The following is a 15,052-nucleotide window of genomic DNA, read 5'->3' on the forward strand; positions in this document are numbered from 1 at the left end:
GTTGAATTTGGGCCCTCTGAAAAAGCATCAACTGCTTATCCGCTGAACCCTATTTCCAGCCCTGAAAATTAGATTTCTCTCCTAAACTTCCAGGAATGAATCTGTCCATTAGTTGATAGATGCAGAAAGAACTCAACAGGAGGTATTTTGAGTTAATTTGGTTATAATCACTGCCATAGTATAGTAGTCATTCTGAAAGAATGCATCAAATGATGGCTTAAGTTACTCAGTAATTTTGGAGAAGAGGACTCTCAATTTTAAAAGGCTGCATATTCTAGCTTCTCATTTCATCCTGATTTGATTGTGTTCTTGGTTTATATCAATCTTCCCTAAGTTGGACAAGGTCTGAGAGCCAAAGTTTTATGAGCATTTTTCCTTCTGCTCCATTGACTTGACATTCTGTCACTTCTGACTGACAGCTCGAGCCTAACAAAGGAGGAGGTAAGACCAACGTCAGTGGTATGAAGCTGAAATAGAGGCCCTGGGTAATAAGGAGCCTTGCTCAATTGACAGTCTAGGAGCAAGAAGGTAAAAGCAGAAGAGCTGCCTCTGGACCAGTATGTAAGCATTATTCCCATGAAGCACAGATGAGAGCCTACTCTATAGAGTACCTTAAGGCTAATTGCTGGAAGATAAACATCTCTTGATCATGAGGTCAAGGTCATGTAATCTACAGAAAAATGTAAGCCCTGTAGATAAGTAATCTTCTATAAGAGTTACCACTCCACTCTGGCTGGAGATGCTAAATGATTCAGCACATTTATTAAACAATAGTAATTGGCTTTAAAATGATGAATTGACCTTCTTCTTGGGTTTATGTGTGAAAGTTCAAATGCAAGTTTGTATGTGTAGAGAACATGTTGACTCAAAACAACAACAAAACTAGCTGTTTTTTTTTTTTTTTGTTGTTGTTGTTCTTTTTGTTGATTGCAAAACCTTAAGAATCCTTACTGAGGACAGCATCTACAGACTTTGGAATAAACTTTGTCCTTTTGACTCATCCTCAACACTTTCATGCTCATTTTCCATATACAGTCTGTCAAGATTTATTGAGAGTTTGACTGCTTCTCACAGCCTCCGCGATTCTATATAGTCCTCACTAATGGACTCATAAGTGAATTGTTATAGGAAGCCATTCTTCAAATAAAGGAAAATACAACTTCCCTCTGTCATCCTAAGCATTTTACTGCTTACTTTTTATAAAATATTGAACAAATTCTATGAGAATTGTTAATACTTGGTGACGGCTCAGTGGAAATCATCTTTTCAGGAAATACATATAGCACATTAGAAATTTTTGAATCATGTGGGTTAAGTGTAAAATTTATAGAAATAAATTGTCAGAAAGTTCTTACCTGAAGGGAAGCAAGTTTATATGGAAAATCCCAAATTAAAAGGATTTATTTGAATTTAGTAGAATAGATAGGCTCAATTGACAGTCTAGGAGCAGAGGAGTAAAAGCTAGAAGAGCTACCCCTAGACTCCTATGTAAGCATTCTTCTTTTTTTTTTATTAAAAATTTCCATCTCCTCCCATTTCCCTCCCCCTCCCTCTCCAGTCCTAAGAGCAGTCAGGGTTCCCTGCCATGTGGGAAGTCCAAGGTCCTCCCCCCTCAATCCAGGTCTAGGAAGGTGAGCATCCAAATAGACTAGGCTCCCACAAAGACAATCCATGCAATAGAATCAAAACTCAGTGCCATTGTCCTTGGCTTCTCAGTCAGCCTCCACCATCAGCCACATTCAGAGCGTCCAGTTTGATTACATGTTCCATCAGTTCCAGTCCAACTGGCCTTGGTGATCTCCCATTAGATCAGTCCCACTGTCTCCGTGGGTGGACGCTCCCCTCATGGCCCTGACTTCCTTGCTCATGTTCTCCCTCTTTCTGCTCCTCATTTGGACCTTGGGAGCTCAGTCCAGTGCTCCCTTCTCTCTCCCTGTCTCCCCTTATCCCCACCCCACCCCCACCCCTGTGCTCCCAACCCCTGTCTGGCAATCTTGTCCACTTCCAATATCCAGGAGGATAAATATTTGTTTTTCTTTGGTTCACCTTCTTATTTAACTTCTCTAGGATCATGAATTATAGGCTCAATGTCCTTTATTTATATCTAGAATCCACTTATGAGTGACTACATACCATATTCATCTTTTTGGGTCTGGGTTACCTCACTCAGGATGGTATTTTCTATTTCCATCCATTTGCATGCCAAATTCAATTTTTTTTTTTTTTTTTTTTTTTTTTTTTTTTTTTTTTTTTTTTCCGCTGAGTAGAACTCTAAAGTGTATATGTGCCACACCTTCTTTATCCATTCTTCTATTGAGGGGCACCTAGGTTGTTTCCAGGTTCTGGCTATTACAAATAGTGCTGCTATGAACATAGTTGAACAAATGCTTTTGTATATGATTGGACATCTCTGGGGTATATTACCAAGAGTGGAATTGCTGGGTCCTGAGGTAGATTGACTCCCAGTTTCCTGAGAAACCACAACACTGATTTCCAAAGTGGTTGCACAAGTTTGCATTCCCACCAACAATGGATGAGTATTCCCCTTACTCCACATCCTCTCCAGCATAGGCGGTCATTGGTGTTTTTGATTTTAGCTATTCTTACAGGTGTAACATGGTATCTCAAAGTTGTTTTGATTTGCATTTCCCTGATTGCTAAGGAGGTGAGCATGGCCTTAAGTGTCTTTGGCCATTTGAACTTCTTCTTTTGAGAATTCTCTGTTCAGTTCAGTACCTCATTTTTTAATTGGGTGAATTAGAGTTTTAATGTCTAGTTTTTTGAGTTCTTTATATATTTTGGAGATCAGACCTTTGTCTGATGTGGGGTTGGTGAAGAACTTCTCCCATTCTGTAGGTTCCATTCTCCCCCAACCAGACTTCTGAACCACCTAGCATTTGATAATTTCTGCTCACCAGTTAGCATACTAACATGCTGCTATGGCTTGGTTTCTTCTGACTTCTTGCTAACCTAGTCCTGACGTGATCAGTCACAAGGTTTGCCTTCAACTGAAAAATTCTCACAGCATATAGTTTTCAGTGTTAACGGAGGGAGAGTTTTAGGCAAGACAGGATGGTAGGTAGACCTAACTATATACTCAGGATACCCTTCAGGGTCACATTCTCAACTAGGTTTTCCTATCCTGGATACTAGTTGGGTCTACCCTTCACCTAACAATCTCCTGGCCCAAAGAAGAAGTGAACTATCCCAGTTTGCATCATCTTACGATGATAAACACAGAGCAAACACAACTTCTAGGAAGGAAGGGCATTTTTTTGGTTTACAGGTTATGTCATGGAGTGGGGCAGGAGCTTAAGGCAAAACCTGAAGGGAGAAACTGAGGCAGAGGTCATGGAGATGCTGCATATTGGCTTACTGCTGATAGCTTGTTCAGCCTTCTTTCTTTTACAATCAGCACAACCTGTCAAAGGTGTGGGACTGCTCAGTGTGGGCGGGGCCCTCCCACATCAATCATTAATCAAGAAACATACCCCACAGTCTTGCCTGCAGGCCAATCTGATGGGAGCACTTTCTCAATAGAAGTTCCCTTTCCAGATGGTTCTGGTTTGTGTCATGTTGACAAAGACTAGAAGCACAGGAACTCTTAACATTCAGAACCAGTTATGTTCCCAAGTATTCCGATAAACTCTCATAGTCTGAACCTACTTCTTTTTCTGGTCCCCAGCAGCCCATACAAATGAAGGGCTCCTCTTTTATGCAGTCCCCCAGCATACTTCTGAAAAACAATGAAGAAAACCCTGCCTTAGAGTTATTATGAAGAAGCTTCTCAACTCTCCACATCTTTTGAGAAACAGTTTATCTTCAGCCAAAAATGCTTTTATAGTAGAACAAAATAAAGTCCTATTTTCTTCTGTTATACTATGAAAGTAACAGAAGAAAATTACAAAACCCTTGGATTGTCTGCCGTTAGAAACAAGCCCTCATTTATATATAAGTATCTTACTATATAAGATATTACCTTAGCTAGGGTCAAATATTGCTGTCATAAAACCATGACCAAAAACAACTTGAGGAAGAAAGGATTTATTTGCTGTATGTTTCCATATCACTGTTCATCACTGAAGGAATCAGGAGAGGAACTCAGATGGGCACAAATCTGGACACATGAGCTGATGCAGTAGCCATGGAGGATTGGTGCTTACTGACTTGCTCCTTGTGGCTTTCTCAGCCTGTTCTCTTATAGAACCCAAGACCATCTGCTCTAGAGTGGCCCCACCCACCATGATCTTAGCCTTCCCATATTAACTGCTAGTTAAGAAAATATTCTATAGTTTGTCTGCAGTCTGATCTTATGGAGGCATTTCTCAATTAAGATTCTCTCCTCTCAGATAAAATTAGCCAGCGCAGACATGCTGGTTTAGATATCTATAGTTATATAATATCTATCTTCATTTCCGTCTTTCCATACCAATAAAGGTTGATAAATCTTATAAACCAGTTGTTAGAAATTTAACTTTTTTTTTAACTGGTTGGGCATTTAGGATGTTGCAACATTTTGATACTATAGTTAGCTTATAGGAGAAGCAATTTGCCAAACGTCAAGTGCAAGTAAAATCAAGCAAAATGAGAAGAGACACTAACGCAAAAAAACTCAAAGCTATGAACAATAATGGAAGAGATAACAATTAAAATTCCTTACTATATTTCAAAAGCTAATAGTTTGAGAATATTTTTGAGCAGAGTATGGTCTTGAACAAATTTATAAATTTCTGGCCCTGTCACCTGAAACTTTAGGTAAGCCATAAAGTGTTTTAGCACTCAGCTAGAGTTCCAGGAAAGTGAACTCCCAAAACATAAATAGCAGGCAAGATTCCTGCATGGAGGGACTATGTAGATGAGACTAAGCCCTGAGCAGAAATCATAGGTGTGAGGGTCAGAATGTCAGGACAGGCCTACTAATAATAGGAAGTTGGTGTTGAGTCTCAGGGCATTACAGCCATACTCATTTTCTAAAATAGATTTTTATTTTTCACGTGAGTATGTCTGGCTGAGTATGAGCATGTGCTTATGTGGGTGCAAGTGCCTGTGGGGGCAAAGCTATTGGGTCCTCTGGATTTGATGTTCCAGCCGGTTGTTAGCTGCCGAGTAGTCTCTCTATCCCCTAGATCTGTGCCCCTCCTATCCTTTCCACTGCAGTGCAAGAGATGATAAGGCACGGAGTGAGCCTCCAGGTTAGGAAGACAGCTCTACAAGGCTCCAGAAATAGTGATATGGCAGGTTCTGACAGAGCTCAGAAAGGGAATAATACATGATAAAAATTTCAGGAATTGGGATGACATTAAAAAATTAGTACAGTGTAGCTATTAGGTTCGTTTTGCTCCAGAAGTTAATATTCTGGTTGGCATTTGTGACCTGTGGTCAGGCACTATGTAGTGAGGAACATGTGGTGGACGCAGAAAAAGGGGCTGGGAGGGTCCAGAGTCCAGGCGGTCCTTTTGAGGGCAATACCCCAATCAACTTCCTGTGACTGGACTGTGCCTTGTAAAGGCTCCACCCTCCTGATAGCATCACATGTAGAGACCAACCCTTTATGTGGTGGACATTCAAGATCCCAAGGAAATTAGGAGTGTGGTCTTAACAACATGGTAATAAACACATAGGAGGAGACTCGAGGCCTTGGTAATGGTGCGAATTATATGGAGTAAGATTTCCCATTCCTTAAGCTGGTGTGTGTTATGCCTTTAACTGCATTTTTTTATATTATAATGTAGCAGAGCACATCAGGTTGTGAAAGGCTGCCACTTCTTTTTATTAAAAATCTAGTGAATATTAAACCTCGATTTCATTACAGAGCCTCCCAATAAACATGCATCCCTTAAAGTTATAGCTTAATATAATGTTATCATGTTTTAAAATTAAAGATTATTTATTGTTGTACCACCTATCACAAAATGACTGATGTACCAGAAAGCAGTTTCAATTAGTTTCCATGCATATAGATCAGATAAGCACAAAGATTTATGGTCCTGTCTGAGTCTTCATAATACAAGTCTTCATGTGCTTGGAGAAAGTGAGACTGGGAAGATCTGGTTCTGATTTAGTCTCTTCTATCAATTGTGACTGTGTCTTTTTGTTTCTTTATTCATATCACATCAAGAAGAGTAGTTTATAAAGATTGCTTCAGTTTTCCTAATTAGAAATACCTATGATCTGGAGATATAGAGTATCTGAAATATGGTCTTATCAAATGTGACTAACACAAATTGAATCTTTGGGTTTTCTCTCTCTTATTTTGGTGAATATGATAATCATTTCTGCTTTTCTCCAGGAAACTCTTTAAATATATATCTAGATTTTTAAATTACAAATGTACTTAAAAACAAAAACTGGGACTCGGTGGTGTACTCTTAAAATCTTAGCACTTGGGAAACACCCCCTTTGTACATGTCTGTGATGATACCATGAGAAAGATTTACCTGAGTCCCCTGGGAGGATACACCTTGAACGTGGGAAGGCACCTAACTAATAGTCTGGGTCGCCAGACTTAATAGAAACAGGACACGGAGCTGAGCACAGTATTCTATCTCTGCTCCCTGGCTGCAGCTGCAATGTGACCAGAGCAATGACTTCCCTGACTATGATGGATCAAACTCTCAAACTGTCAGAAAAAAAACCCTTCTATCCTTAAGTTGCTTTAGTTACAGCGGGGCAGGGGAATGGGGGAGGTAGTTGGGAGCTCAACAATTCCATATAAAGTAGCTCCTTCCCAGTCCTAAAAATACATGTAGGTTTTTTTTAAAAAATAGTTTCTGAGTTTTCTGCTTGTGTATGCTGTAACTTTGCATCTAAACCAGCAGTTCTCAAACTGTGGGTTGCGACCTCTTTCTGTGTGGGGGGTCTAACAAGCCTTTTACAGGGGTCCCTTATAGTCATTGGAAAACACATATATTTATTTATATTACAACTTATAACTGTAACAAAATTATAGTTATAAAATAGCAACAAAAATAATTTTATGGTTGGGGGCACCACAACATGAGGAGCTGAATTAAAGGGTCACAGCATTAGGAAGGCTGAGAAGTATTAGTCTAAACAGCCATTGCACCCCCCCCCCCCAACATAGACATATACCCACACATACTTCTTTCTCTCTGGGCACTTTAACTTAAGAACATAGCATGTTGTCAAACTAATGAAGGCTTCATTCTATACTTTGTACTCTATTGAATTTTATTCCTCAGTCAAACTTATTTTCCTTGCTCTTTCCTCATTTTGCAATTGAGGAGGTTTCAATAAATTAATTTTGTGTTTCTTCTGTTTATCTTCACCAGACAAAGTAGGAACTGTTTGGGGGAGGTTTCTCAATAAATTCATTTTGTGTTTCTTCTGTTTATCTTCACCAGACAAATTAGAAACTGTCTGGGGGAGGTTTCTCAGCTATGTGAGAAAATCTACTCTGGGTGCTTGTTCCTGGGAGAGCAGGCCTTGAAGCCCCAGGACTGGCTTCTAGGGAGATTAGCCTAAGGCCAAGGGAGGCATGCTATACCAATTTCATTCCAAGGAAAAAATTGTCTGGGAATTTCTTAGGTTCTGTTGTGTTCCTCTCTGTGTGTCTGCTACTGGCTGGGAGGTCCTCTAGAGGAGTTATCATTTCAGCTGTTACTGATTTCTGCCTGCTAGAATTTCCTTTAAAAAAAAAATAAAAGGTATGCTGCTGGTGTCCTCTGTTCTTCTCCTCTGCTTTCATTCATTTCCATAGGATTAGCGAGACCAAAGAAGTGAGGTAGACAGGATCACTCAGTTGGTACCATAAATGTCTAGTGTCTTTGGAATTTCCTTTCTGCTCTTTAGAATTTCTTTCTGAAATAAATTTTATATCCCCTCTATTTTGTGTCAGAATTTAATTTTTCTCTTCTGATTTTATATATAATCTTAATCAGAATGAAATCACTAATGTGTGCTTATGTATTTGTAAATACAATTGATATGAAGTCACTCATCTTAGTAATTTATATTTTGATTGCCATGTGACTTGAATATTTTTTAACATCCAGATCAACTAGAGATAAAGAAGTAGTAGTAACTTTTCATTGGCCCATGGTCCTCAATTATTTCATTATATTATTTATTTGTTTGCTTGTTTGTGTTTCGAGACAAGGTCACTTGGAGCCTAAGCTGACCTTGAACTTACTTTGTGTCTGAGCTTAACCTTGAACCCGATTATCCAGTTTCCAGTTCCAAGGTGCTGATAACTGTGCATCATCCATATCCCATACACAGCTAATACATCTTAAAACAGCTTCTAGATTGCCATTAGAAGCTAATAGTGCCTTAACATTTTTAAATTGTCTTTCAGGAAGGAGAAAATATTTTCTACTTAGCAGTTGATGATATAGAAACTGATACTGAGCTTCTGATTGGCTACCTGGACAGTGATGTGGAGGCAGAGGAGGAGGAGCAACAAATTCTGACCTTGACCAAAGAAGGCAAAGTTGACCACTCCAAGGGACAGTCAGCATCTGGAAGCAAAGGTATTAAATGCATCTTCATTTGGTGGTCTGAATGAAGAAACATTGAAGAGCAAGATAGTTTGAATTACTTGAATTATGCTTGGATTAGTGTTATTAAAATAGTTTTTGTCAAAACTGTTTTTCTTTTCTGAATAGCAGAAAAACAATGTTTGGGGTTAAGTAACGATTGTCCCAGAGGATGACCAAGGTAGGCGAGGCAACTCTGGTTCTTGTCACTGTGGTAGCAAAGTGAAGGGCTGCACCGGCCCTGCCAATCATCAGTTTAAAACCCTGGGGCAGTAAGGAGGTCGCTCAGACTCTAAGCGTTTAATCTCATGCATGTCTGAGGAGGTCAGATGTGCAGGGTGGCCCCCCTGTATCCTGGAGTAATGGTCCCTGGGCTCTGTCTTGTGAGATCCTCTCAGAATCTGGACCTTCTGGCAACCTCTTTGTATTCTGGTCACAGGAGTGTACAGGATTGCTAATTTTTCCTTGATTGGGGAGCAGTGATTTCAAGTGACCATAGGTGAAACCCGCAGTCTAGGGGACAGATGCCTGTGGGTTGTCAACTACTGTGAAAGCATCAGGTATTGCTGGGCATAATCCTTTACCCCTGGAGAAAATTTGAGGGAAATGGCAATAGCGCTGTTGAAGCACTCTGTGTCTTTGTCCATTTGGTCTGTAGTGCATGCTTTTAAACAGTCCAAAAGTTCTTGTTGAGGGTTCTGTGGTCTGGGACATTCAAGGTTTGATACCAAAACATTTGGTATCTGATTTAGGTCTTGTTTGCAAAAGTGAAACATACAAAAAAAAAAAAAACCAGAAATACAAAACAAAACAAAAAAAACAAAACCCCAGAAAAAAGGGACAAAGATGTCACCCACATATTTGCCATTGTAGAGCTTGATTGCATGTATGTGGCACCTTAAGTATGCAAATGACTTGTTATTAGAGGTGGGAGAAAGAGCAGCATGGGAAGTGCACATAAGGTATGGTCACAGACTGAACACATGTCTCTTTGGCATGCCACAACTGTGTCTTCAGGGTGGCATTATTGATTATTTTAATGTTTTCATATTTAATACTTTAAAATTTTCATTTTATTGGAAGATCACTCAAAATATACAACATAAATGGCATCCTGAATACCTTGGGCAGAGCTCTTCCAGTCATGTGGAGTGGGGGTGCCTCACCCACAGCACCAACCCTAGTTCACACTGTTTCCATGAATTGCTTTATTTCCAGTATGTGTGAGATTCCCCATTGGCAATTCAAGATAGTTTATGTCTGTTGGATGCTTCTCCTTGTCAAGTGCGGAGTGAACTGGAGAGGATGCATTTTCCAGGAAAAGTTTTTCATTGCGATCAGCATTTATTATCATTTTGATTTGAAATATTAACATTGGAAGGGAAACTGGAGATTGAATTTGATTTTGTTTTGCTTCTGTAAAACATAGTAAAAATGATTTTTAAAATAGTTTTTTTTTCTGATAGCATTTTTTTTTGTTCAACATGGGCAATGCTTACGTACATTTGTTAGAGAAAATAAAAATTGACTTTAGTTGCTAGAACTAGTTTGATGTTGAAATGAGAGCCAAAGCTCATTTCTGGCGTGTGAACTCCAGTGTTGTGATGTTGCACAGGTCACCTGGACTGTGAAGAGGAATATGCCTGTCCACAGTGTGAATCGAGCTTCTCCAGTGAGGAGATCCTTACCGAGCACCGGCAGACCTTTCACCAGAAGCCCACAGGGGAGAAAGAGTTCAAATGCCAGAGCTGCGGAAAGAAGTTCCCCGTGAGACAGGCCTTGCAGAGACAGTGCGTTTGCTCAGGGTGTTTCAGTTTGCGAACAGCCACTCAGACTGTTCGCTTTGCTTGACACTGCTCTGAATATGTGTGTCTCTGCATGTCAAGTGTGTGAGCAGGTACCCATGCATGTTTGTTAGCATGCATGTGTGTGAGCACGAACCCATATGTGTTTGTGAGCATGCATATGTGTAAGCATGTACTCGTGTGTTTGGGAAAGAGGAGGGCAGCCTACTTTGGCATGAGTTCATCTTTTCTGAGTTTTACTGTTTTAATTACTCTGATCTGAGATTTATGGTTAAATATCATTTATGCTAGCTCTTCTCTGATTGATACTTGCCATTAAATATTACACTTAATGGTTTACTATTCTGAAATTTACATATGCACAAGTTAGCTAGAGAATTGAGGTTATTTACCAATGTCACTTACTTGCTCTCTTATTTGTTTTAAAAATGTTTAAGCAATGACTACTTCAGTGTAGGGACAATGAATGGATGGGAAACACCATCTATTTCATAGCCACTTGGAAGAATAGTTTGAAGATGAATAGGGCATAGAGTAACAGTTGGGTAAATTACATGAGGTTACCTTTTACCTTATCTTAGTCACTTATGTTTACAACATTAGCCTCTACTTTAAGATCAGAGTTATCAAAACCAAGAGAATGTACAGAGGCTATAAACTTCTACACTTAGCAGACTGTCACCTTACATGACTAAAACATCTTCCAGACTTAGTGTTCACTTTCCATTTTGTTAAATTCCAACTTATGCCATTTTATTTCCATCTATTTGTCTATCTGTCTATCTATCATCTATATATAGATGTGACATTTCTATGTATTATATATATATATCAACTTTTGCTCATGAAGTTTGAAAATAATTTTATTTATATATAACAAATCTATAGAAAAAAGAAATCTTTAGGATGGATTAAACATTTAGAGATTTTATTAACTTCTTCTAAAAATGCCATGCAAGAGTTCTATCCTTTTTTAATAAGTTAACTTTAGCCTGTATTCTATTCAACTTTTATATATATTTTAAGGCATTGCAGTATATTTTGAACTATATCTTAGAGCTAAGTAAGGTGCCATTAGATATGTAGAAGACTAAGGGAAAGGTGGCGGAAGAGGACGGGAGCATAACTCAATGCTTTGGCTTCCTTTCCTTCCCTTCTCAGTGTTTGCCACTGCACAGTCAGAAACAGCCTGAACGGTTCTCAAGAGTGTTCAGTGTTCCGTCTGCAATTCTTTCAGTTCATCACTGGGAGTTAATGTCCAGTTATAAAGTGGCTTTTATGAATGTGCAGATCATCTTTGAATGCATAATTTCATACTTGGAGTTAGTCAGCATTATACAAAGAAAACTGAAAAATTTAAGTACTCTTTCTTACCTACATAATTAATGCATAAAATGATCCCAAGACTCCTGCAGGAAGCATGTCCTAGGAGGCATGGGTTACAGAAGCCTGCTGTGATGTTTAAAGTCTGTAGGTATATCGTTATCACTTCTGCTCCCCTTGCTACTTGTCTTATAGTTTTGAGCAGCACCAGAAGGCTTGCCGAGGGGATGCCAGGTTTGTGTGCAAAGCCGACAGCTGTGGGAAGAGGCTGAAAAGCAAGGAGGCCCTGAAAAGGCACCAGGAAAATGTCCACACTGGTGAGGAGGATCAGACAGTCCGTACTAACTGGGCTCCCTCTCCCCAGGCTGTGGGATCTCTTCTTAATTCTCCTTTGTGAGGAGGCTTCCCGTTGTGTGCATCTGACTTGTTTGTGTGTTTCCCTGAACACTGAGCACTGTTTTCCAAGTTGTCTGATTAATCATCACTGTAAACCAAGCTCCCACTTAGCTGCTCTTGTCACTCAGGTATATTGTTTGATCTCTTCATTAGTTTAGCCTTTAAATTTCATTTTTCCACATTGTGAAATTGATCATTTGTAGTTACACTTTGAAACTATGAAGCGATGTACTTCCGCCTTAATACTTTTAAAGGAACATTCAATACGTTTAGTGCTTGCATTTCTTCTATGCTAGAGAAAATTCCTAGCTATATTTTAGAACAGAGGTGAAAATACTTGAATTTTCAGCAAACACTTGCTTAACTCCTTGTAATTGCTAGCCAAACAGTAAAACAAAGATAACATTTGCTTGTCACCTAGGGTTTTGTCCTTGGTATATTCTCAACCATGGTGAATATAATTTGGGTTGTGATATCTGTTTGACTGTGGGGCCTTTTCCCTTCTTTGCTGTCTGTTTGGTAAAGGAGTTTGAGACCCAAGGACCTCATCACGTCATTCTGTGCATGTATGTTTCTTACATATTAGCTTTTATCCGTCACTTCTGGGAAGTGAGCAGAATTGCACCTTTGGATCGGGAGGAAACTCTTTTCCCCTTCTTGTTTATCCTTAAAATTAGGTGAAAAGAGTGACTGATACCCGAGATCAGGACCTCTGTTGCCTGAAAATAACTGACTTTAATAATAAGGTGACAAAAGGTTAGCATGAGTGTGCCTGATGGCCTCACGTCGTCACTGACTGGGCCTGTGTAGTGTGAGCCATGAACAGTGTTCTGGTAGCAGAAGGTGAAACTTTGTAATCTAACCTTCAGGGCATGCCAATCATCAAGACTTCTCAGTGTTGTTTTGTGGCTTGCTTTTTGAAGAACATATGGCTGGTATATGGAAAATGACTTCCCCCATTGAATTTAAATATACGGGTGCTTTTCATATGATGGCAGAAGCACGCATAACTTTTTGATAGATTTGCCTTCATTTTTTTCGTAATGCTGTTTTGGCTAAAATGCTGTTCTTAATTTTCTCCATCTTTGTCTGCAATGTATTTTAACCAAACTTTTATGTCAGTATAAAGTCAACTTTGCTGAACTAAGTAAAAAGCCAGATGGATGCTACAACTCTGAAAACTTTTCCATCGTCATAACTAGGCATATGGTCTTCCTGCTGTGCTTATAGTGTAATTTTTGAGTCTTCTTGTAATTGGCCTTGGGTTGCTTACTATTGCAGCTTTGGGGCATTTGTGGTGATTTTCAGGAAACAATTTATGCACAAAGATTTTGTTTCATCGTCATTATTGCCATGTTGCAGGTCATGATACGATATGAAAGCTGCTGTATTTCAGCTGAGGCCTCCATGTACACCTCTCATTTGGCTGGGCACATGATTTCATTTTCTCATCCTCAGGCTCTCTTAGGCTTCTCCCCTTTTCTGTAAAGTAGGGATAATGGGAGAGTTCCTATTATAGCAAGGAGAGCAACACTCAAGTATGGCTGAGGATTACACAGAGAAGCAGGGGTACTTGAGGAACTAGGAAATCTTGTTACTTCTATAATTACTGGTGGTGAAGCATACCTCTGTGCATGTACTGTAGAAGGTAAAGGAAGAGAAACTGAATATTGAAACATGGTTCAAACTTTGGTTTTGTAGAAATAGTAGCATATGGTGGGTAGGTTTGGAGGTAAGCGTGGTTATATGGCTTCCTTTGACCATCACTTGCTTTTGTGATTGTCACTGTGACTTGTTGCTCTTGTTTTGTTTTGTTTTTCTGGTGCTGATGATTTAACTTAGGAGCGTCCCTCCCCATAAACACCACTGAATTTTTTCACCATATCTCCAGCCCTTCTGAAAGTTACAAACCATGTATACCTGAATATAGGAGGCTAAAAGTCTATTGACTTTATGGTTGCTAACACAAAGAGGTATTTATGAGAAATGACATTTTTCTGTATTCTCACAAACTGTTCCTGTATTTCTTTGTATGAATCCAATATTCCAGTTGTAAGATAAAAATGATGTGAGAAAGAGAGAGAAGAGAGAGTAGGGGTGGGAGACTGGTACTGAAGCAGAGGCAGGAGTGGGAGGATAAAGCGAAATGAAGTGGTTGAGATGTCAACCTCTCCTCTCTTCTCCACTCCTTTTACCAGCCTTATGGGAAGACCAGGGCCTGGTCTCAACAAGAGGTGTCCTAGGGCTTAATGAGCTATGCCAAGAAGGTGGACCATGTAAGCAATGGGAGTTGGGAAAGAATGATAAACAAGTACATGCAGGCTAATGATTGTTGAAATAAGAGCGGCGGGCTGCATCCCCAGCACCCCGGCCGCCTGCTAGCTTATGCCCCGAAATAACAACACACAAACTGTATTCATTTAAACACTGCTTGGCCCATTTCTATCTAGCTTCTTCTCGGCTAACTCTCGCACCTGGACTAGCCCATTTCTAATGATTGTTTGTAGCACCCCAAGGTGCGCTTACCGGGAAGATTCTAGCCTACATCCATCCTGGGTCGGAGCTTCATCGCGTGTGCCTCAGAGAGCAGAGCTATCGGGAGCTGAGCATGGTGTCCCTGCTCCAGAGAGCAGAGCTGTCGGGTCTGTCTGAGGAGTCTTACCTCACTTCCTCTTCCTCCTGTTTACTCCTCCCACCTATGTTTTAACCTATCAGGGCAAGCCATTTCTTTATTTAATTAACCAATGAAATCAACAGATTGATATATGACACTCCCACATTAAATGTTCATCTTGCTGTGGGCAAAGTTTGTATTTTGAATCTCTGTTGTAATCTCCAAACAAATTTCCTTGGCTGTGTAGTGTATAGAGTTCTTTGAACAGATAAAGTTACCTGCTGTTACTATGCGTATCCTAGTATCTTGAAAAGCAGGATGAAAATTCCTACCTGTCTTTTAATAAACATTTACTTTTCTTTCATAAACATAGTCATACAATATAACCAAATGACACAGCGATTTTAGTTTCGGTG

The 15,052-nt window shown here is 39.6% G+C and overlaps 1 protein-coding gene across 4 annotated transcripts in view; it reads left to right on the forward strand.

Moving 5' to 3' along the window:
• Prdm5 (PR/SET domain 5) overlaps positions 1 to 15,052 on the forward strand; it is a 153,008-nt gene that overhangs the window by 53,127 nt on the left and 84,829 nt on the right. For 3 of the 4 annotated variants that reach the window (XR_007595435.1, XM_050162316.1, XM_050162314.1), the window contains exons 4-7: positions 8,318 to 8,492; positions 10,114 to 10,288; positions 11,822 to 11,943; positions 14,221 to 14,298. Coding sequence is in view for 3 of the 4 variants with exons in the window: in XM_050162316.1 (XP_050018273.1) it covers positions 8,318 to 8,492; positions 10,114 to 10,288; positions 11,822 to 11,943; positions 14,221 to 14,298 (550 nt within the window). In the remaining variant the exon portion in view is untranslated. The remainder of the gene's footprint in view (positions 1 to 8,317; positions 8,493 to 10,113; positions 10,289 to 11,821; positions 11,944 to 14,220; positions 14,299 to 15,052) is intronic. The other variant, XM_050162315.1, reaches the window with a different exon arrangement.

The sequence above is a fragment of the Alexandromys fortis genome, unplaced genomic scaffold (assembly GCF_014885135.2).
Source record: "Alexandromys fortis isolate MF-2015 unplaced genomic scaffold, M_Fortis_MF-2015_v1.1 scaffold_117, whole genome shotgun sequence".
Taxonomy (NCBI): domain Eukaryota; kingdom Metazoa; phylum Chordata; class Mammalia; order Rodentia; family Cricetidae; genus Alexandromys; species Alexandromys fortis.